This window comes from Callionymus lyra, chromosome 2 (assembly GCF_982586985.1).
Source record: "Callionymus lyra chromosome 2, fCalLyr1.hap1.1, whole genome shotgun sequence".
In the NCBI taxonomy this organism is placed as follows: Eukaryota; Metazoa; Chordata; class Actinopteri; order Syngnathiformes; family Callionymidae; genus Callionymus; species Callionymus lyra.
The window spans coordinates 27,516,783-27,538,797 of NC_141819.1; the positions used below are offsets into that span (position 1 = coordinate 27,516,783).

The 22,015-nt window shown below is 37.7% G+C and overlaps 3 protein-coding genes across 5 annotated transcripts; 1 reads left to right on the forward strand and 2 right to left on the reverse strand.

Annotated features, from left to right (window-relative positions):
* Positions 1 to 603: 603 nt before the first annotated feature.
* Positions 604 to 6,242, reverse strand: LOC148086327 (transmembrane protein 45B-like). Its single transcript, XM_087782899.1, has 6 exons — positions 6,037 to 6,242; positions 3,171 to 3,371; positions 2,883 to 3,095; positions 1,758 to 1,942; positions 1,530 to 1,672; positions 604 to 1,448 (listed from the first exon to the last, which is right to left on the reverse strand). The coding sequence occupies exons 2-6, from the start codon at positions 3,364 to 3,366 to the stop codon at positions 1,352 to 1,354; spliced, it is 834 nt and encodes a 277-aa protein (XP_087639025.1). The 5' UTR covers positions 3,367 to 3,371; positions 6,037 to 6,242; the 3' UTR covers positions 604 to 1,351.
* A 2,319-nt stretch (positions 6,243 to 8,561) lies between these two features.
* Positions 8,562 to 12,156, reverse strand: lnp1 (leukemia NUP98 fusion partner 1). 2 transcript variants are annotated; one of them, XM_087782902.1, is made up of 5 exons: positions 11,956 to 12,156; positions 10,255 to 10,500; positions 9,787 to 9,882; positions 9,411 to 9,597; positions 8,562 to 8,700 (listed from the first exon to the last, which is right to left on the reverse strand). In XM_087782902.1, the coding sequence occupies exons 1-4, from the start codon at positions 12,136 to 12,138 to the stop codon at positions 9,430 to 9,432; spliced, it is 693 nt and encodes a 230-aa protein (XP_087639028.1). In that variant the 5' UTR covers positions 12,139 to 12,156; the 3' UTR covers positions 8,562 to 8,700; positions 9,411 to 9,429. The 2 variants fall into 2 exon arrangements, with proteins under 2 accessions (XP_087639028.1, XP_087639027.1); XM_087782901.1 differs by lacking the exon at positions 9,411 to 9,597 and having other exon boundaries at positions 8,592 to 8,700.
* A 4,316-nt stretch (positions 12,157 to 16,472) lies between these two features.
* Positions 16,473 to 21,896, forward strand: tomm70 (translocase of outer mitochondrial membrane 70). Of its 2 annotated transcripts, none has more exons than XM_087784410.1 (12): positions 16,473 to 16,740; positions 17,705 to 17,878; positions 18,299 to 18,425; positions 18,505 to 18,614; positions 18,691 to 18,839; positions 18,980 to 19,187; positions 19,274 to 19,408; positions 19,504 to 19,611; positions 19,682 to 19,798; positions 19,875 to 19,972; positions 20,553 to 20,675; positions 20,750 to 21,896. In XM_087784410.1, the coding sequence occupies exons 1-12, from the start codon at positions 16,516 to 16,518 to the stop codon at positions 20,901 to 20,903; spliced, it is 1,728 nt and encodes a 575-aa protein (XP_087640536.1). In that variant the 5' UTR covers positions 16,473 to 16,515; the 3' UTR covers positions 20,904 to 21,896. The 2 variants fall into 2 exon arrangements, with proteins under 2 accessions (XP_087640536.1, XP_087640535.1); XM_087784409.1 differs by having other exon boundaries at positions 16,474 to 16,749.
* Positions 21,897 to 22,015: the final 119 nt, after the last annotated feature.

Below are 22,015 nucleotides of genomic sequence, written 5' to 3' on the forward strand. Positions count from 1 at the left end.
GTACTTATGTTCTGTTTCATGAATAAATAACAAATATGTCAGATTTGTTGGCTAGTTTGACAGAATCTTTATGATTTAAAGGATGATACAGTGATGAGGCCACACAAACAGTAGTTAGAATGTGCAGAATCATCACTTTATACCAAGAAGAATGACAGAAGGTTTACATCCAAAAAATATTAAATTAATAAAATATATTTTTGAATTATTTGAATTAGAATATAAAATATAGTACAATTTTTTTTTGGAAAATACTGAATTATTTCTATCATATCATATCATAGATCTATGTTCTTTATCTTTAGACTTAGATTGTGTCATCTTGTTCTTTCTCTTTATGTTCTTGTTCTTATTTTATTTTTATTTATTTATTTTTTTAAATAAAAAATTGCTGTATGAATTGGCTATTGGAAAAAAACAATTTCCCGAAGGAGACCTCCTGAGGTATCAATTAAGTTTTACCTTACCTAACCTTACCTCAGATGGCACTGTCTTATTATTATTTTTATTCTTTGCCCCTACCAGTGATTTGTAATGCCGCAGATGTGAAAGCCCTTTAATCTACTATCGTATACAAATAGAATCAAAACACAATGACCGCTTCAATACGTCATGTTTTATTTATAAAACAGCATATAAACAGAATAAACTTGCTTGTCTTTGCTTAAAACCGCATTGTCTTTGAGTTAACAGCAGTATTGTACCAGATATTGTGTTCACACCTTGACATTTGGGGTTTAGAAAAGGGTTTTTTACAAAAAATCTGGTTGTCTTGGACTTACAGCAACACAAAAATAACATTCCCACCACTAGATGGCGCTGTCACGTATGGCAACAAGATAAACAGACACTTAAACATCACACACGAACTATCTGCGCAAATGGAAAAAATAAATGTTCGCCTCAAACACCCGCTTATCAAAAGGAAAATGAATATAAATACAAAAAAAGGCCTCATAGTAACTTTTCACTGACAAACATTTTACAGTCTAAACGTATAGTTGTTGTAAACAACTTGCAGATTGATTTTAATTTTGAGTAGCTGAGCAACATGAAGTAAAAACATAAATTGCATAAATTGAAATATAACTGTACATATTCCCTTTAAGCATATTTTCGATCACCAGCCTATGTCGCCTTTCTTGGCACATGTGGGTCAGAAAATAATTTATTTTAAAGATCAACAAATATTTTCAAAGGTTAAGCGCTAAGCTATTTTGGTCTTTTTTTTTTTTTTCTGACCCACTGTTTATCTGAGTAGCCAACACCCTCTCCTACCGTCTCTTTGTATTTCTGCTGGAATTTCAAACACTACATCCCTGATTTGACTGTTGATAAGAGAGAATCCTATCTAGAAATTCTCATCCTCTGAGTCTTGATCTCGGTCTATGTGCTTCAGGAGGCCCATCTCCATGGGAGGAGTCTTCTTTAATCTGGAGCGCACCACGCTGCAGCAGGACACAGTCAGCATTAGAATGAACACAAACGGTTGTTAGGCAGGATGGCCAGGTGTGTGGTGGAGCTCTTACCAGCTGACGGTGCAATAAAGTGCGCTCACGATGAGCAGGGCCAAGCACAGGTGCCAGGTGAAACACATGGTGATGAACATCATGTTGGCGTGATCGTCCATGTCCCACTGAGGCCCACTGGGCGGGTAGAGAACAAAACCTATCTGAGAAAACAAAGAAGCCAACACAGAATTCAGCCTTGAATTTTAAACTGTTTAAATCCATGATAATGCTTTGTGTTTCTTGTACCTGCCAGAACCAGCTCCCCTGCAGCAGCGTCAGGGCGCAGCGCAGCAGCTCCAGGGTGATGTTGCCTCGGTGGAACACCTCCAGGAAGGAGACCACGGCGCTGCCGAAGACGGCGTAGAGCAGCAGCTGATGCACATGGACGTCCAGCATGCTCCGGCCGTGGAGGTGGTAGAGGAAGAGGAAGCCTGCACCACAAGATAAATCTATTTCTGATGATAAATTCTCTCACTTAGATTCTCACATTAAAGAAGAACTGAGTCAACAATTAAAAATGTGCCCAGACCACTAAAGAAAAGGAGTTACTGCGATATGATATTTCTTGTATCGCCGATAAAAAGATATTAGAGCAAGCAGAATGATACCGAAAAAACGTGTTTTGAAGAAGCAAGAGTAAACAGGAAAGCAGGGGCGAGGGGGTCAAACCCAAAGTTAAATTAAGAACAGAGAGCGATTAAGAACTGTGTTTTTTTTTCATTTTGCTGTGATTCCTACTATAAACATCACCGGTGGAAATAAAACGGTATACATTCATTTCTAAAAAATAAACGTGTTACTCAGATCAAGACTTCAAGGAGCTTCCTGTCACTAACCAAAGGGCTAACCACAGTTTAATATCCGTGCATCGGTTTCTCTTACTTTGACACGCAATCACGCTCAGTCTGCTTCCTGAGTCGAAATTCACCAACGCACCCTTGTGCACCTCGACATCCAAGTCAACTCCCTCGCTCCTCACAATAGACCTTCTGACCTCCAATTGTTCTCAGTTGACTTCAAAATGTTACATAAGATTGTGATATGCTCTTGTGTCCCTTGCTAACCTGACAACGTGTTGTGATCGTCTGCCTTTCTAGAATTCACATTAGTTTGTCACACCCAGAGTTTGAGCACTGCTCTGAGGACTGGACAATATGAGGAAATGCCACCAGAAGAATGAAAAAAAACTAGCCTGTGGCGTTGATCAACTGGAACATCTGACATTTGTAAGTGGTGGTTTAAGCAGGCGCTCACGTCATGTTACACAATTCATTTCCAAACAAATGACTGTATGTTGCTACTATAAAATGCAGACGTATTACTTGTATGTCATCACTAAAGCACGTTGAGGTACAAAGGCAACTCTCTCACCCTCGTTGAAGAAGGCAAGAGCCATCATGAGTCGGTCCAGGGCCAGCGGAGCCGCCTCGATGGTGTGGACCACCAGGGTCACCAAGGCAGCGAGAGCGAAGAACAGGTACATGGTGGAGTGCTGCCAGTTCATCAGGTAGATCCAGTGTTTCTCTGCAGAGTCATACAGATGGAACCTCGGTCCACTGTCAGCAAACTGCTCTCCAATGATCCCTGCGGAAAATATGTTTTCTTTCACAAGATGCCCGTTGAGGACCAAACGACTCGTGCTCTCTGGTTCATTCTTACCGACAAAGGTGAGAAATAAAACAACCAAACTCTCAATCACTTCCAGGCGTCGCTGAAAATCTCTCCCGGAGAGTCGGGTGGAACCAATGCTCCTGTTCCTGCGGGAGGCGCTCAAGAGAGAAAACTTTGCCGACCACCAAAGACCGAAAATCTGGAAAAAGACTCCAGGGAGAGCGTGACCTTTGAAACTCCCCATCACACCTGGATTGTAGAAGCAAAGACGATCATTTAAAATCTAAATTTATACAAGATTACACATAGCAGTTTTATAAAATACCAAATGAATACTTGTTTTAGATTATAAGATATATTCAAACTTTTTTAAATGTGTTTGACATAATTGTAACGATCCTAAATACATTATATTGTATATTAACATTGTAGAGATTTGAAAAAAAAGGAATATATGTTTTATTTCGCTTTTAAATACCTATAATTTCAAATGTTTGTTTACCTTCATTTTATTGATTTGTACTTATGTTCTGTTTCATGAATAAATAACAAATATGTCAGATTTGTTGGCTAGTTTGACAGAATCTTTATGATTTAAAGGATGATACAGTGATGAGGCCACACAAACAGTAGTTAGAATGTGCAGAATCATCACTTTATACCAAGAAGAATGACAGAAGGTTTAGGCTTAAGTAGATTGAGATTAAATCTATCTTTAAGACATTTAGATGGATGCACTCTACACATCCTGTGGATGAAACACAATGCACACGTGAGATAGATTAAGAAGATAGATTATCACTAATCAGAATATATCCTCTGATTAAGAGAGGGGTATTCAAATTATTTCGCAAGTGACACCAGAATGAATTTCAAAATTTCACTTACAACATCAAAAATGAAACATTTTATCTTCTGAATGCTAACCCAACAAATGTCATGACCGGAGAGCAAAGAGAACTATTTATATCACAGTCCATTATATGAATTTCCATTGAGTTAGCTAAGAAGATCAAGCAGTCGACAGAGAGCAGCTCTGCCGGCAATTAAGGGCGTATTCAGACATAATTACACAGTGAGAGGTTTGAATGAGAGTTGTTTGGGTGCCTGACCTTGTGAGTGTGTCTCCAATTAACCTAAGAAGTGTGTCTTTCACTTCACATTCCATACTGTGGGACGAATGAAGGCGTATCCCATCTTATCTTATCCACCTACATCATTTTGATTTCTTCATTTATGCTGGTAACATATCTGAGTGCTGCACCTGGTTCATATGTTATCTAATTCAATGTTCAGTAATGATGAACTGAAAGGGACCAAAGCAGGACACTGAATAGGAATGAGGGACTGATTTGCTTTATCATGGAAATGACAAGGATTCGGGCCCAGAACAAAGGGAACGTTAATATGGCACACCTTCAATACCACAGTGCTGTTGGAAACATCCATTTCATTCTGATGGCCCTAAGCACGGACTCTTCAGCGAAAGTGCACACTTCAGTCGCTATGGTTGCCGGCAGCAGTTGAGGCCACTCCAATAGAATTTAATTTGCGACACAGGTAAGGGTTAGTACATTTTTTCCTAGTCCAATAGTCCATAACCTGTCTGTGGTAATGTAAGTAAGTAAGTAATTTTTATTTGTATAGCGCTTTTCCAGACCAGGGTCACAAAGCGCTTAAACAATCAAAACAATATTCAATCAATTATATATTTTAAAGATCAAGATAAAACTGATAGCACAACAGGAGTTCCAGAAAATCAAGGAAAAGCCTGAACAAATAAAAACGTCTTAAGATGTTTCTTAAAGGAGTCAGTAGACTCCATCAAGCGCATTATTATTATTATTATATAGTTGCAGCTGTAACATTATGACGATCATAAAGGTAGTATTATTAACAAAAGGGTTTTTTGTTGATATTAAAGGGCGTGAAAAGGAGTGTATAAATAAATACGGTGACAAATATTGACATTCATAGATTCAAATTTTAAAGCCATACATTTTAACTGTAAAAGAGTAAGTCCACTTTTAACATGTCTCATTAAAAACCCAAACGGAAACAGGTGAGGTGTAAGAGAAAAGTAAACCACAACTGAGTTGAGAAATAGTTATTTGTACTTGTTCACTCTCATGGTAACATCAGAATCATATTTTTAATTGCCAGTGTTGGAAACATAGGACGATATTTACTGAATTACCATGGGGTTTTTTTTGTCTTAATGAGTAAATGTTTATTGATTGTTGTAAAACCCGGAGGTATCGAATATAAACTGACTTAATAGGACTGGTAAAGTTAATTAAGACATCCTTTTCACAACATATCGGATATAACTCACTGGTTGTTATATATTAATAATAAATATTGATCTTGGAGAAAAAAAGATTTGGTTAATAATAGTATTACTTATAGATGCAGGCATTTACCAGAGAAAATGCTACCTTAATGGTCTAAATAATAATGCAATAATTTGTCAATAAACAAAATAGAATGAAGTACTAGTAAGAAATTAACTGAAAATGTTTTTTATTAAATTGTATTTATTATGTAGGATTAAAAAAAAAGGAACTTTTAAAACTGCCCCGGAGGAGAAATGACAGTATATGTACAGTAAACGTATCTAATAAATGAGATTAAGCTTTTTAATTAAATGAAATATCACAACTTATCAAACATGTTTGTACACTCAGCAGTACTACAGTGGTATAGTCTTGGGGGAGTTAAAATTTATGAAAAGTTATAAGACATTTTTTAAATATATTATCCTATCATGCTCGATGCTCCGGGTGGAGCTTTAAGCGAACATTACAAATAAATGACTTTACGAATATATCACCAGAAAAAGAACGAAGATGTATCTTTAAAGAAGACTGCTTGACTTGGTTTAAAAAGAAGAAAAAAAAGATCACGGTCTTACCCAACAGGTTTGTCTGAAGATTCTAGTTGATGGACGAATCAGAACCGCTACAAAGGGGGTACAGTATTTCCGTATCAAAGCTCAGGAAAAGATTTGTAGAGAAAAAAGATTGAAATCTTTCTTTAAGTTGAGGGCGAGACAGGAGGTAAACATCGGCTCTCCTCGGAACCTCCACTTTTTTTCCTCTTTTTCCGACTCCCAACAGTTTTGGGGCAAGAAACGCCGCCCCGTCGTTATGATTGGACAGCGCTGAGCTCTAGACGTCATCAAACCGTCTCGTGATTGGCTCACGCACCTGTCACTCACAGCTGTCCACGTGTGCACGTCCGCCTGTTCACGCGCATCGCCGCCCGCTATCAGTTCAACCACTGACCAGACTGGACCGGGACTCAAGCCACACGTTATTCCTCGAGAGGAGACATTATTAGGACTCGAGAGAGGAGCGCGCATGTGTTCCATGAGCGCCTGCACGTACACAACATCTGGATCTGAGCCTCACAGTAGCAGAGTGTGACGTCACATACCGCTATTTCTCACGAGAGCGTTAACTAAACTTGTGTGAACTACAAAAAGTTTTTTGGGGGTTATTTTAAATAGATAAAAACGTGATTAAAGTCAAGTATTGAAAACAAGTATTTACACAGCAAAATGCGTGACAATGGTTTTAGTTTATTTCTTGTCTGTGTGTGCGTGTGTGTGGGTGTGTGTGTGTGTGTGTGGTTTCTCATAATGGTTTCCCACACACCCATCTGAGCAAAAACAGAACTTCCTAATGCACAGCTTATCATCGAATCAATAGAACAAATAAACTTTCATGGTACTTAAGTGATCCAATTGCTGGGACTGTTTTCTTGGCATTGTTTGAGGGTTGCTAGGTTATTTGCTGTTATTTCTCAGGAAGATGAGTAAGATTCTTGGCATCTTAATGTACATATCTGTGGTACTTGCTATCAGTGGATGCTGGTAAGGATGTTGAAAGAACCAGATGTAACTAGTAGTTTAAACTTAGACAATTATAATTTCATGTAGAAATCAATACTTTTACAGCTAATGATGAATAATAATGAAGGTTTATTACGCTCCTAGTTTAGATAGAAGTTGCAAACACATTTTAGTTATACTATGGCATAAATCATTCATACAGCATAAACTCCCTCTCTCTGCAAGCCACCACTCAGTGAGATAGCAATTGTACCAAACCACGATCGTTATCCTGGCAGTTTCACTTCTAGCTAATGGAAACTGTCTTTTTGAATCTTAGAGTACAGAAATATAAATGAACATTTGGTAACTTAAAAAGCTCCAACGGAAAGCTATTATCCATCTTTGTCCATATTCATAATCCATCTTTCAAATTAGCATTTCCTGCACTTGAGATGATGATTAGTATATCTTTCTTTTATTGACTAACCTGTTTTCTTGCTGACCTAAACAGTCTCCTGGAAGTTGTGCCTTCCTTATTATAATCTGAATATATATATATATATATATATATATATATATATATATATATATATATATATATATATATATATATATATTAAAATTGATATTTACGTGATGATACTGTGGTACATGAGAGTTTTGACTTGACTAGATAACTAAATCATCATCTCAAACGCCTCTTCACTTCAACAGGGGATGAACACAGACGAAAGGATTTGCTACGCAAACTTAAAATGCAAATCCAGATATGATGCAAATAAGGATTGACGACACAAATGAGAGATCAGAGTTTCTTTAATTTCAGTTTATAGATGTGATGAAAACGTTGTCTTCTATTGTTGCGAAGTGGGATTTGTTATATGAGCAGGCATAAAACAATATCAGCAAAAGCATTATAAGTACAAAAATACTGGCCCAACATGGTGATAAAATATATATCTCATGTTCCAACAATTTGAAGGAACTAAGCTTTACATTGGTGAAATGAGCTACCATGTTGTCGTCAGTACATTATTTGAATATATTTACAACAATTACAATAAACATTGGCATTGTTTTTATTTGACATTCATTCAGAAAACAGTGTTGAACTGCTGAGACGGTTGCTCTGCATGTGAATGATGAATGGACCTTCAGTAATGGTGAAGCAAATTAATTTATTAAAAAGTAAATAATTATATTTGATTCCTTGGGATGAAACTAAGCCAGTAAGGTAAAAGACTTTAATGATCTAGTGAGACCATATTTTCAGGGAATTAAAGAATAAGCTATGCATATAGATTCATTAAACTTAGTTAAAGGTTTTTTTTAACAACAAAGCAAACTTGTTTCCCTAAAACCATAAAGAAGAAGTCATATTAGGACAGAAACGGTTTGTGACCTCAATCGGACACAGAAACTTAATTACATTATTATTATTGCTTCCGTTCTTAGTGCATGCATGTGTATTTGTGTACCGCCCAGTGTAGCCTCTTTATAGAACAATTCAACACAACTGAACGAGTCGACCGGTTCACAGCGCAACCTTCTATGGTCGCGACGGTATGAGCGTGAAGCGGCGTTCTAAACACCAAACGAAAAGGTGGAGAGTATATGTTGGTGGAGGGCACATCATGGGACTTTGATCCGAGACGAAGACCAGTAGAAGGGTGTCGGCATGGACACTTTGCTACAACATGTGGGACACGTCTGTTTCTTCCAAATCCACCAATCCATACACTGAAACACAAAGGTGAACAGATCAACAAACAGAGCAGATTTCAGTCATTTACCAGAGTAAAAACCATCCTTATGATACAGCATTTTTAACCATTATAACATGTTGGTATTGATACGTTTATCATTTTTGCCCTAAACTTATTTTTGCGTTCTTCCTTTTTTGGTATCAATATGTCTCTAGTGTGGCGTTTACATCTGCTGACTTTTAGAAATCCTCGAAAAAAAAGAAAGAAATAAACAGGAGCAGGTCCACCATGTTCATAGATGGGCAAGAGTTTGTGTTGAAAAAAAATTTCTCATTAATGTGTTTGGGAAAACCCCAAAAAAGGATACAAAACGATGTCAACGGGCTTGACCCACATAGCCATGATTTCCCCTTTGCTTAAGAGTCAGTTCCTCGTCGGGCCGTTTAGGGTAAATAGGGTTTAAAGAAAACATTTATTGAATAAAAGTGATATCAAAATATACTTAAACGCATTCTGATAGTTTGATATTAACTAATATTTCTAAAGCTTTGTGAAAATAGGAAACTTTCCTGCAATGTTGTTAAATCCATCAAGAGTTTTTAGAAGGTATTATGGGTTGGAGTAATTATTATAAAAAAAAAAGACCTGCACAAAGTTCTGGTCTCAAACATCCCACCATACAGGTGGAAGGTCAGAGGAACATCTGGCAGCATCTGTGCACAGCCTCCCAGTAAATCCAGTCACCTCCTGTCACAGAAGGATATCAACGGTGTCTCCTCAGCGAGAGCTGGCGACGGAAGGTGTGCTGCTCCTTCTCTGTGGGGATGGACCCGTCTGCAGAGAGCCTCCTCTCGCCGACCAGCCTTCTCTCCTGACAAACTGCCGCTTCGCTGCCGCTGCGTGGCCGACACGGCTCTAACCTGCGGGCCGCCTTCAGCGCCCACCGGACGGAGACATCAAGAGTCATGAGAGTCTCCACGGTCTCGTTAAAATCCAGCTAAAGGGGACTTCTTCGTCATGCAGGTTGAGGAACCGTAAGAAGCTCCCGTCATGCCTCATAAGGACTTTGCATGCAGGATGGTAAAAGGAAGGTCTTTGGAGCCAACGTGGTCAATCTTACCTCTTTGTGGAAGCGATGCGTACATTGGAGCTCTTGAACGGCGGAAGCATTCTGACAGATTTCCTCGTGACAGATCCGGCACAGCTTGTCATCGATCTGGTAACACAAGTCAGGACTAGTTTAGATTCGCTATCTTACAGTATATTGACTTTTAAATTAAAAATATTTCAAATGTCTTGAAAAATGTATGAGAAAATACGTCCATGTTATATCTATTTTACAAAGTATTTTTTCATGAGGATTACGATTTCTTAAAGATCCCCGTTAACACATACTCTTACACTTGACCACTACTCTTTTTGTACGATAACTGTGAGTCCTTTTAGTCCCTTTAAATTTGACGCAAAATTTAGGTGGTGTAAAAAAGTTTATGGAAGAGAGTCACATCTAATAACGGGAAATAAAAAATAATTCTCATTCAGGAGTATAACAACTTTAAAAATCTTTAAATAGTTTATTTAGTCTCACCTGCGGCAGATTCTTCTTATCACAGAGCCACAGTCTCTTCTCAAACGACTCCGACAGCTCTGGGATTGTGGTGATGCGTTTCTCTGACATGGCCGTCTTGGGCCGGTTGTTGTCATCGGAGGACGCTCGACGGGGCCTCTGGTGCGGTCGGATCTCCGTCTTCTCCTCCCTGTTTTTCACGTGGCTGGACGCCGGTGCCATTGAGTCTGCGTGTAGCCGGTTCAATTTCATGGCGTCTAATTGTGACTGTGGATCACAAAGGGCAAGTATAAAGTAATGAAGCACTTTTGGAGTTGTTAACGTGTCGTCTATGAGCCAGATTGAGCTGATATAACTCTGCAGGGATTTGTTACTTAACGCAGTTCAGCACCACTAATGTCCTTAAGTAATGTGTTCAGCAGCCATGCTAAGTTTAGCATCATTAACCTTTGACTTAGTCCAGTAACTCCTTCGATTAGCAGCTTAAGAATGATAATCTTTTTTTTAACATTTGCACAACAAATAGATTAACAGGACAGCAAAGGTAATGAAGTGTAAGTGTTTATTGCTTCGAGAGATTTCATCTTATCTTATCATAATATCAATCAATCAATCAATTAATCAATCAATATTCTTTATTGATCTCCATTGAGAAATCTCACAGAGTAATTGGGGTTAATTATACAGTCCTATTGACCCTGATCAATTTAAAAGTAATTTTGTCAAAGATTTTAGTTTGAAATTTAAAAATAATATGTTATTTTACATTTTTACAAGCATTGTTTTTTTTATTTTACATTTTTCAAGATACGCTATAACACCCATACACATCTGACCCGATCGAACCTGTTGGGTCGATAATTAAAAATATTTTAAATGTCTTGAAGAATCTATTGGAAAATATGTCTATTCCATGATATATCTATCTTACAGTGTTTTTAGTATTTTTTCATGAGAATTATATAATCGACCATAAGTATTTGTTTTGAACACAAATGATGAGCACATACTTCATTGAATGTACAACAGTAGTTTAAGTTACCTATATATCACTTCTAAAATCTAAAAATGAATTTATGTATGATTTTTTTTATTAATTTGTTTAATTACAGGGTATTGCTGTCAGCAAAATGACTGGATGAAGTTCACAATCCAAATAAATATCCTAGTCAAAATTTAAATTAATTCAAACATTTTTCTCCTTTTCTCTTCTGTGATAATGTAAAATAACTTTTGTTTTAATTGAACAAATAAAATTGACTTCATGATTACTCATTGACTTTTCTATTCATTAGACATGGATAGTATGTCATCGCGATCTAGTATGTTTCAAATCAATGCGGGTACTTATTTGAACTCTAAATCTAAAGTGAAATACTGGCCAACAACACCATATTTATGAGAAATATAAGGCATTACTTTATTGTCTTATATGCTTTTTATGTGTTTTGTTCAAGACCTGTGATCACCGTGAACTACGTTTGAGATCTACTGAGTCATTTATTGGTGATCGTGCTGAAAGAGAAGCTCTGAAACTCATTGTAACCACATACGTTACAATTTCAATGATACAGACCATCAGATAATTAATTCATCTTCTTAACTAAATATAAATTGGCTTACAAAATGATCCATGTACAAATTTTGGACTTTTTCCTTTGTTAAATGTGTAACCACATTAAACTATAAATAGTTTAAAAATGAACAGACGCCGATTCTTACCACAGTTGGGAGTGAAGCTCTTCGGTCCCCCCGGTTCTTGGCCGGTTTTCTGAAGCTGCGTTTTCTGTCCCGTGAATGCGCACTTTCTGCACCATGACCCCAGTAACTGCTCATCCACTTCGTGAAGTTGCCATCGTCGTCTTCGTCGTTGTCCATGAACGCAGGCAGGAGTCTGAGAGACATGGTCCACTTGTGTCCGGAGTCCAAGTTGAACAAGGAGTCTGACACTCTGACACTGGAGCTGGGACAGTGATGACCCAGTAAGCCTCTGACAGACTCTGGCACGCCTGCTCTACTACACGCACAACCTTCTTCGATTGGGTGCACTATTTCCACGGTCGTGTTAGTCCTCAGTATTCCAAAGATAACCTGCACCGCTCTCCTCCGAGTCTATTAATAAAATAATCCTGTTTAATCTGTTTAACGTCGCTGGTGAGAAAGCAAAACAGGAGTTTACAGGGATAAACAGCAGTCAGACGAGCAGCCTGTAGTTTGGCACCGTGTGGGTGATGTGTCCACTTTCCATTACACTGGTGGGCCTGAGGGGAGAGAGCTGAAACTCCAATTTCCCATACTTTCCACTAGCTGAGTATGTCAAACTTGTCAATAGTTATGTAGTGCAGGCCGCTCAGTCCAACTCTCTCTACTGTGAGCATACTTTTACTGACGCTCTAGACATAAAGGAATTGTCTTATGAGTCAGGAGTATAAGGAACAGGTTGTTATAAGATTAGATGAGTCACAAGTAAAGTATACTAGGTCCAAATATTAGATACAGAATAACTTGGCATGACTCAACTGCTACTATCCAAAAACATAAGGTTAATTATGGTACATTGAAACCAGACTTGGTACCAGTCTCTTCTCGCTTCAGTTCAGATCTCACCTCTGCTTGAACTACCTGTGCATTTTTATTTTGTTTATTAGTCGATTATTTAGGTTTGTTGATTATTTCATTTTGTTGGTCATTTATTTTATTTATTTTCTTGACTGTCTTAATTAATGTATGTTTAAGTCTTTAATTGTTAAGTCTTTAATTGTTTCAAGTGTTTAATGTCTGTAGTTAAGTCCTTTCAACTGTATTCATGCTTTGTGTCGTGGGTCAGAGAGGACCACAATTTCATTTATGCTGTATGTCCTAATACATATGCATATTTGACAATAAAAATAACTTGAACTGCGACTTCTTCAACTTCCTTAACCCACCAAGCCCACCCCCCTCTCTTCTCGTTTTCTCTCTACTATTAACCAATACTACCCTTGTAACCTTTCTTTTCTTCTTATCCTTCCTTTCCTTCACTCAGGTTTTCAAACTTGTTTTTGTTGATACCCAGATACCTCTGTTTCCTAGAGAAACTACTCTAGTATCTGAAGCTCGGCTTGGGGACATACAAGGGTCTGTGCTTGGTCCTCTAGAACTCATTCCAGTTATTGACTCCAACGGTTGATCTTTTCACAGCTCCGCCTACAACACACATACACCAACGTAGACAAAAGTGTTACATTTCCCGGACCTTATCATCATCTTTGACAAACCCTTCACAACAAGTATAAAAGGTGAGACTAGAATCTGAAAGTTCATGCTGCACAACATCAGGCGGTTAGTCCTGGTGGCACAGGTTCTAGTTCAGGTTCTTGTCATCTTCGCTATTTCTTCTCACTCCTGGCTGGTCTGCCCGCTTGGACCATCGGACCTATGCAGCTTATCGAGAATACCACAGCTCGTCCGAAAATATCTATGTACATATACTTCCTTCCCTATTAGTGGATCGTGTAAGAAAGTTTATCAGTGAAATGTCAAGATTGAATGGTTGAATTTACCATTTCAGTGTTATTTTTTCATTGGAACTTAGTTTCTATTCTTTTTTTGAATACTTTTATTTAATATTTTGGATATTGTGACAATACAATGTATAGGGTTACATTGTATTGTATAGGTATCGTGTAACTATTATACCCACGTTTTTTTTATTGAGAATATTTTTATTTATAAATGCATTTTTGAATTATTAGGGTATCAAACTCTATGTGAATTATTTTTTTTTAATATTCACATTTTAGTTAAATTATCTATTAAAACTTAATTCAATCCTTCATTATCTAAATTATATAGTTAAATCATTCAAAAAGCATACTAAATGCTTAAAAAAACAAGGTTTTAATGAAACATTCAACTTTAAAACATTTGAAATGTAAAATTATCTTAGTTAAATTAAACCATTCAGTATTCTGATGGCACTTATGTACGTACAGAGTTTCCATTACTCTATGAACTGCAGTTTCACCAAAATGGTGGGATGGTGTGAATCTTCCTAAGAGCCAGTTTGATCAGATATGAGTGACTCAAAGTTGAATCATGTTTCCATTGCTTGAAGAACTATACAAACCAGAGAACATTTCTAAATTCTTGGAAACTCAGATTCCTCTGAAGAGATGATGGAGATGGACTAGAGAGTGGGAAGTCTTGGCCAGATAGAAGCAACTTTTCAAGACAACATTTAACAACATTTTATTTAAATAAAATAAGTATACATCAAACCAAAGAATAAATCTCACAACCAAATAAATTAAACTACTCAAGGACTTTCTACAAGAGACAAGAAATATGACAAAACTTAATTTATTACAATATAAATAGCATCACATTTTTGTGTTTCTTGAAATGTCGTAATCAAGATAATCTATTTTTGAGGAATAAGGCGCCGATGTTATCTAAGACTGAATGACTCAAAGTGTTTCTAAGCATCTTACAGCACCTGTCCTCTAAAAGACAGCTAATCTGTCCAGACTTGTGAGATTATGGTAATCTGTTGTTGTTGCCCTGATGCACACAATTTCAATGTTTCTAAAAGTAATTTGACAGGCATAACATTCATTATTTAAGTGGAAATAAAGCATCAGGATGGCAGAAATAAAAACAGCGTTTGAATAAATTGTAATATTGAACTTTTTATATTGGGTAGTAAACCAGCCTCCAATATACAGTATGTCAACATGTTAAGAACATGAAGACAAGAACACAATAAACAAGTATTATACAAATTTAGAATAAGAACTGTAATAAAAAATGGAGAGTTTTTACGAGGTGACAATTTAAATCAAGAGCCAAAAAATGTTGAAATTCCTAGCACCCCTCAAGAGAAAAGACATACATGAAATATAATAAATTATTATTCAGCACAAAGCTGTGACGACTGCTCACAGTAGGACTAACTTGGTGAACACCAAACACATTTTGTTGTTGTCTGTGGCATCATCGATTTTAGGGCTTTTCAGATGAAGCTTTTGTTAGTGTACAATTGATTAAATAGAGGTCACTCGTGTTTTATTACTCAGCTTTTGCACACCAACATTTGATTTTCACTTTCATTGCAGCAGTCAACAATGCACTTGGCCATATGGGAAAACCGCCTGACATAACCAGGTTAAAGGGCATCTGCACCAGCACCGGGCTTAGGAAAGAAGGTGTCGTGTCCAGAAAGTCTCCTGGATCAGTGGTTCTCAACCACCTGGCAGGGAATCCATACCAATCCGTTTGGAATTTGTTAGCAGGCTGCAGAGAAAAATAAAATGAATGACTTAATGTTTGGTGATTTTGGGGTTGATTATGACTGTCTGAACTGTGTTTTTATTTTAGAGTATGACTTTTGAAATGTCGAGACTTTCAGTTAAGTTTACTCAAAAAAAGCAAGTTGTAGAAATGAGTAAAACACAAACTCTATATGAGGCCGTCTTGGGAGTTATGGTGTTATGAATTTTTATGCTCTTAATGTTTGGGTTTTTTGTTTTTGAGGTTGTGCCATTTGATTTTTGATTTTTGATTGGGCATAGTATGTATTATTATTTTTGTAATGATGAAACACACCTAAATGAACCTCCCTAACAGAACGAGTCAGAGGAGAGTTTCAATTCAGTTCAAATACTCAGAACTGCCGATGACTCGATAATAGATATCTGACGTTCAGCAACAGCACCTCCAAGTGTTGAAAATACTATACAACCAAGGGCTGTGTAATGATTACTTAACATGACAACTATAAAATATAAGCCAAATCATCTGATATGGCTTCATGTTTTTTCATATACATTTTTTTTCTCATGTTAACATAGTGTACAGATAAGTAACACAAGAAGCTATTAAACGTTTTAATAGTTATATATATTGGACAAATGTATTGTGTAACTGAAAAAAACACACATATATATTTGCAACTTTTTTTTACTCTCTGAACGGAATTTAATATACGTTAATATGTATTTCAGCGTTTCTATAAATACATTTATGGGGGAAACACAGTGTGACAAAATATTTGGATTCAGCGACACTGAATAATAATAATTATTATTTGTTTGATATTGAATGTGACCCTGGTCTAGCAAAGCGCTCTACAAATATTACTTATTTACTTACTAATTTAATGTCTCATGGACTACAAACTGGAACTACAATTACATGCGGCCTCTCGTAACCGGTGTTCCGTGATTCCAATGCGCATGCGTGACCTCCCTGCGCACGCTTGGTGGTGTCGCTGCTAGCAGGTTCTCCGCTCGGTTACTGATCATGGCCGCTTCTAAGCCAGTCGAGCCACAGTCTGGTACCGGACTACCCCGCTGGCAGCTGGCGCTGTTAATCGGAACCCCGATCGTGCTGGGAGCGGGAGCGGTTTACCTCTGGAACCGCAACCGGGCGAAGGGAAGGCGAGGCAAAGGCAACGGGGAAAGGAAAACTCCTGAAGGCAGCGCCAGTCCGGTCCAAGGCCCGGAGAGCGCGACCGGAGCCAACCAGGTTAACACGGTACCGGTTTTTACTGGCGCTAAATCTTACTCTTTATCCCACAAAAAACCTTGCTTTGAATGAAAGTATCGTGACGAGCATGTGCCACGGCTCGGTGTTTCAATGTTACGAGGGTAGAGTCAAGGGCAGTCCTCACTGACAGATGCCTTCACCGGGACAAGGCCACCCGTGGATTATCCACGATAGTTTAACGAACCGTGGAGGTGTGTGGACCACCCGAACCCTCGCACAAATATGTCACCAAGTCCTAAATGCACGAGCGAAACCGAAAGTTGTTGCTACTGACGATATGAGACACTGGTATGAACAAGGGTGACAGCAGCTCTGGTTGTCATAGGTTTGTCAAGACAAGACTTTTAAAAACGTTTTAAAAACCTTACCTGATAAACGTATGTTTTCATTTTTTAAATAACTGCCATAGGTGTGTATTTAGCAAAACACCTTTTACACTACATTCATTTAAAATGATGTGTTTATTGAACGTTTCGTGTATTTTTGTCTTAGAAGTTAAAACTTAATCTGTGTCCGAATATTCATGTGGTTGGGAATATCAAGTCGGTCAAGTATCTAGTTTGTTGTGAAATATGTATCCTGCCGTTAATAATCATAGTCAATTTAAAAAACAGAGTAAATATCTTTCAGCCAATATCAACTAGAATGATTAAAACATCCAACAAATGTTTATTTTATTTTAAAATGCAACAGAAGAATCAAAAATAATCCTTACACAATTTCAATTGGTCCGAGTAAACTTCAAAGCATCAAAAACCGATTTGTTCTATGCATAAACTATTACTTTAACTGTATTTTGTAACCTAATGGAACATACTTCCTATTTCATTTGCTGTCCATTATTTTCTTATTTTATTAAAATTGTCTCGTTTATTTGAATGTAAAAGTGTGAGTGATGCAAATGAAGAACTATTTGTGAATATTTTTTTACTTCCATATCTAGAGTCCTCTGGATCGGGCCCAAGGAGCAAAGAACAAAGGCAATAAGTACTTTAAGGCTGGCAAGTATGAGAACGCCATCCAGTGCTACACAGAGGCAATTGCCCTCTGTCCCACAGAGCAGAAGTCTGACCTTTCAACCTTCTACCAGAACCGAGCAGCAGCCTTCGAACAACAGGTACTGTGCCCCTGCACCATTGATACACTGATGATACAAATATGTCTTTGTTTTTCATCATTACATTTTTTGGGGGAAATGTTTTCTTGATCACACTCTATCTAGAGTTCAGCAGGTTTGAATCCCTAATCGGTCTCTTACATTTTTGCAGCAAATCCAATTTCCTTTCTCTGTTTACTCCAGTTATACTCATGTAACTCCATAGGAATTATAGCCTAACAAATCATTTGAAGTAATAATTTGATTTGATTCTGAGAACATAGAATAAATTCAACTGCCCACCAGAATGTTGGATTTATATCAAGAATATCTTCTTGGGCCAACAAGGAAATGGTCTGAACTCTAGAAAACAGTCGATATGATCTTAAATTCTATATGTTTATACATGTAAATGATGGGTGTTTTGTCTCTGTGTTCCAGGCAAAATGGACTGAGGTGGTTCAAGACTGTTCCAAGGCTGTGGAACTAAACCCTCGGTATATCAAAGCTCTTTTCAGAAGAGCCAAAGCTCTAGAGAAACTAGAAAACAAGAAAGAATGTCTTGAAGGTGAAGCTTCTTTCCTTTTTTTGACAGCAAATGAATGTTTGATCATCCTGCTGATGGTGCTATTTTCATATTTTTTTAGATGTCACAGCAGTCTGTATTCTCGAGGCCTTCCAAAACCAACAGAGCATGTTATTGGCTGACAAGGTTTTGAAGCATCTGGGGAAGGAGAAGGCAAAAGAAAAATACAAGGTTTCATTCACTACATTCTCTTGTTTATTTTTTCTTAAATATTTGCGATAAACAATGTTCCTTCTTTCCTCCGTAGAACCGTGAACCCATGATGCCTTCACCTCAGTTCATCAAGGCGTACTTTAGCTCTTTCACAGACGACATCATCTCACAGGCGTTGCAGAAAGGCGAGAAGAAAGATGAAGACAAGGACAAGGAGGGCGAGACGGCTGAGGTCACAGAGAGGTCGGTGCAGCTTTTTTCTTAAAATGTACATAATTTTGACGAAATAAATGATGGATTTTGACACTTTATATTCCACTAAAAAGACTGATTATTTTAGATCTTCCTCAACAAAGTGTGTTTTCTTCTCCATGTGCTTTCAGTTCGGGATACCTCAAGGCAAAGCAGTACATGGAGGAGGAAAATTATGACAAAATCATCAGTGAATGCACGAAGGAGATTGACTCCAGTAGCAGATACACGGCTGAGGCTCTGTTGCTGCGCGCCACCTTCTACCTGCTGATTGGCAAAGCTACAGCCGCTCAGCCGGATTTGGATCGAGTCATCAATATGCAGGAAGCTAACGTGAAGGTACAAACCATTTTTTGGGTGAAAAAAAAATGAACTGCGGTTCAAAGAAGGATTACAGATTAATAATTCCTGTTTGGTTCGAATAGCTGCGAGCCAATGCTCTGATCAAGCGAGGAAGCATGTACATGCAGCAGCAGCAGCCTATGCTCTCCACACAAGACTTCAACATGGCAGCTGAGATCGACACAAGGAATCCTGATGTGTATCACCACCGGGGTCAGGTGAGAACCTTGGTTAAGGATTATGATAACGATGTATCATGACCAGGCTATACTTGGATGTGTTGATCAACTGATTTGTTATTTTTTGGTCTCAGCTGAAAATCCTGCTGGACCAGGTGGACGAGGCCGTGGGAGACTTCGACGAGTGTATCTTGCTCAGGCCAGACTCTGCTCTTGCTCAGGCACAGAAATGCTTTGCCCTTGTAAGTAAGAGTAATATAAATCTGATTATGTTTGGAGGCAGTAGTTGTAAACCGTGTGTATGTTTTCTAGTACAGACAAGCATATACCGGAAATAACCCCTCGCTAGTCCAGATCGCCATGGACGGCTTTGAAGACGTGATCAAAAGGTTCCCGAAATGTGCTGAAGGCTACGCCCTCTATGCTCAGGTTTGAAACCTTCATTCTTCGAATTCATTCTTCTCCAAGCTTTAACAGTATTCTCATATTATATTAATATTTTCAGGCTCTAACTGATCAGCAGCAGTTTGGAAAAGCCGACGAGATGTACGACAAGTGTATCGAGCTCGAGCCAGATAATGCCACCACATATGTCCACAAAGGGTAAAACAACTCGGGCACTGTTAATGTTTGACAGTCTTGAAGAACAGTTTTGAAACCGACCTCCTGAAAGTTTAGGATATTTCTACACAGCAATGTATACTATCTGGGCCCTTTATTTTTTAAGTGACTAATTTCCACACATGGGTCAATTTAAAATACTTTAAAAGAAGACATTTCAATTATTGATGCCATATCCAGTTCCCTAATTCATATTTTATATGTCTTTGATTTCTTATCTTCATATATTAGTATTAATGTTTTATTAGTGACCCACTGGCAATAGCATTTTCACCCTAATGAAAGTCAGCTATTGTATAAAACAGTTGACTCTTACGGTAGTTGGCTTTATGAAACGAGATGTTATTAAATTAGTTGGAAGGTAATTGAATGAATTTTCAACGGTCCAGAAAACTCCCTATTTTTCTGTCCATTGGTTCCTTTTTTAAATGAATCTCCCCTACCCTCTTAGTCACTGCTTCTCTATAGCTTTCTCTCCCTTTTTATCATTTTAGTATGTTGCTCTTTCACCTCAATTTAGTCCTGCCTTTATCTGATGAGTGTTTCTTATTGTTCCTTACAGTTTACTACAACTTCAGTGGAAGCAAGACTTGGATCTTGGTCTAGACCTCATCAGTAAGGCGATTGAGATCGACAACAAATGCGACTTTGCCTACGAAACTATGGGAACCATTGAAGTTCAAAGGTAAGTTTAATGTGTAGACAAATACTAAATATGGATGCAAAGTTTCTAAAAATATCTTCACCGTTTTATTTCAGAGGCAACCTGGACAAGGCAATAGACATGTTCAACAAGGCAATTAATCTAGCCAAGTCTGAGATGGAGATGGCACATTTGTACTCATTATGTGACGCAGCATACGCCCAGACTGAGGTAGCAAGAAAATACGGTCTGAAACCACCAACGCTGTAACTGCATTACCAGTTCTTTGCCAACCTCCGTCTTGATTCCTGAACATATAGATTCGTCTGTCTGAATTTCATTGATTAGTTGACACCGAAAAAGAATAATTAATATAAAATTACAAAACAATTTATAATATCCTTTTGAGAAATCTTCAGATTACAGGTTAAACTATGGATAAAATGGAAAATAATGGCATAAATATTACAATATGTTCAATTTCAGTCTGAATCTACAGACAACTGTGAGAGCTGTACGGCTAAAACTTATGCAGTGTCGTTCTGCTACCTTCCATATTGTAGCCTGCAGTGTCACGTCTGACTGCAAGAATAAAACTTTTGTCAAATGTGTTATGTCTGTGTTTGTCATGCTGGAATGTTGCCATTGGTAAGGACCTGCACACTTCCTTTAGGAACCTTTTTAGTTTATTTTGTGTTTTTTTTTTTTATATTGGGATTGCCTGATTTATTTTGGTGCAGCATGTTCACTTTCTAAATACATGTCGATGTGATGCTTGTCCAAACACTAGAAGAACGTTAAACCGTCATACTGAGTGATTTCTGAGTTTTAAGAATGGAACGTGAAGTTAAACGTATCGTGAGCAGCCTCAAGTGTCAAAGGTGCGCACATATCACAAGGGAATTGATTCTGTGAAAATACATTTTCTATTTTGCTGTACAATGTTTTCATGCCATGGACGTTGGTTTTCCTTTCATTGGGGTACTTTCAAATGATGTCCCTCGCCTTATTGTTCAAAACCTCGATGCAGCTCTGAGATCCTTGTATATTTTTGGTTCTTTACTAGATTATTTAACCGATAAATAACAATGTGCTCCTAACCTCTGTCTTTCTATCTTTCTACATATGAAATAACACTTTCAAAATTACACACTCGAGCTGCATCTGGTGAGAACAAAAAATCTCAAATGACATTCTTCAACTATATATATGGTGACCAAAGTGAGAAAAACAAGTACTAATAAAATTCTATTGCCTGGAAAATGACTCGTTATCATTTTTTTTGTCATGCTATGCTGTGTTTACATCATGAATCCACGCTCACCGTCTGACAGCATAAGTGGGATCACCGTTCTAAATCTCGCGATAACTCGTGGTTGTGA

Coding starts and splice junctions, on each gene's coding strand:
- LOC148086327 (XM_087782899.1), bottom strand. CDS start 3,366: ATGGGGAGTTTCAAAGGTCACGCTCTCCCTGGAGTCTTTTTCCAGATT. Junction 1,673..1,757: donor AGGGGAGCTGGTTCTGGCAG/GTACAAGAAACA, acceptor TTGTTTTCTCAG/ATAGGTTTTGTTCTCTACCC. Junction 1,449..1,529: donor CTTTATTGCACCGTCAGCTG/GTAAGAGCTCCA, acceptor GTCCTGCTGCAG/CGTGGTGCGCTCCAGATTAA.
- tomm70 (XM_087784409.1), top strand. CDS start 16,516: ATGGCCGCTTCTAAGCCAGTCGAGCCACAGTCTGGTACCGGACTACCC. Junction 18,426..18,504: donor CAAGAAAGAATGTCTTGAAG/GTGAAGCTTCTT, acceptor ATATTTTTTTAG/ATGTCACAGCAGTCTGTATT. Junction 19,799..19,874: donor GCTACGCCCTCTATGCTCAG/GTTTGAAACCTT, acceptor TAATATTTTCAG/GCTCTAACTGATCAGCAGCA.
- lnp1 (XM_087782902.1), bottom strand. CDS start 12,138: ATGTCTCTCAGACTCCTGCCTGCGTTCATGGACAACGACGAAGACGAC. Junction 9,883..10,254: donor ATAAGAAGAATCTGCCGCAG/GTGAGACTAAAT, acceptor TTGTGTTACCAG/ATCGATGACAAGCTGTGCCG. Junction 9,598..9,786: donor CGCATCGCTTCCACAAAGAG/GTAAGATTGACC, acceptor TGGGCGCTGAAG/GCGGCCCGCAGGTTAGAGCC.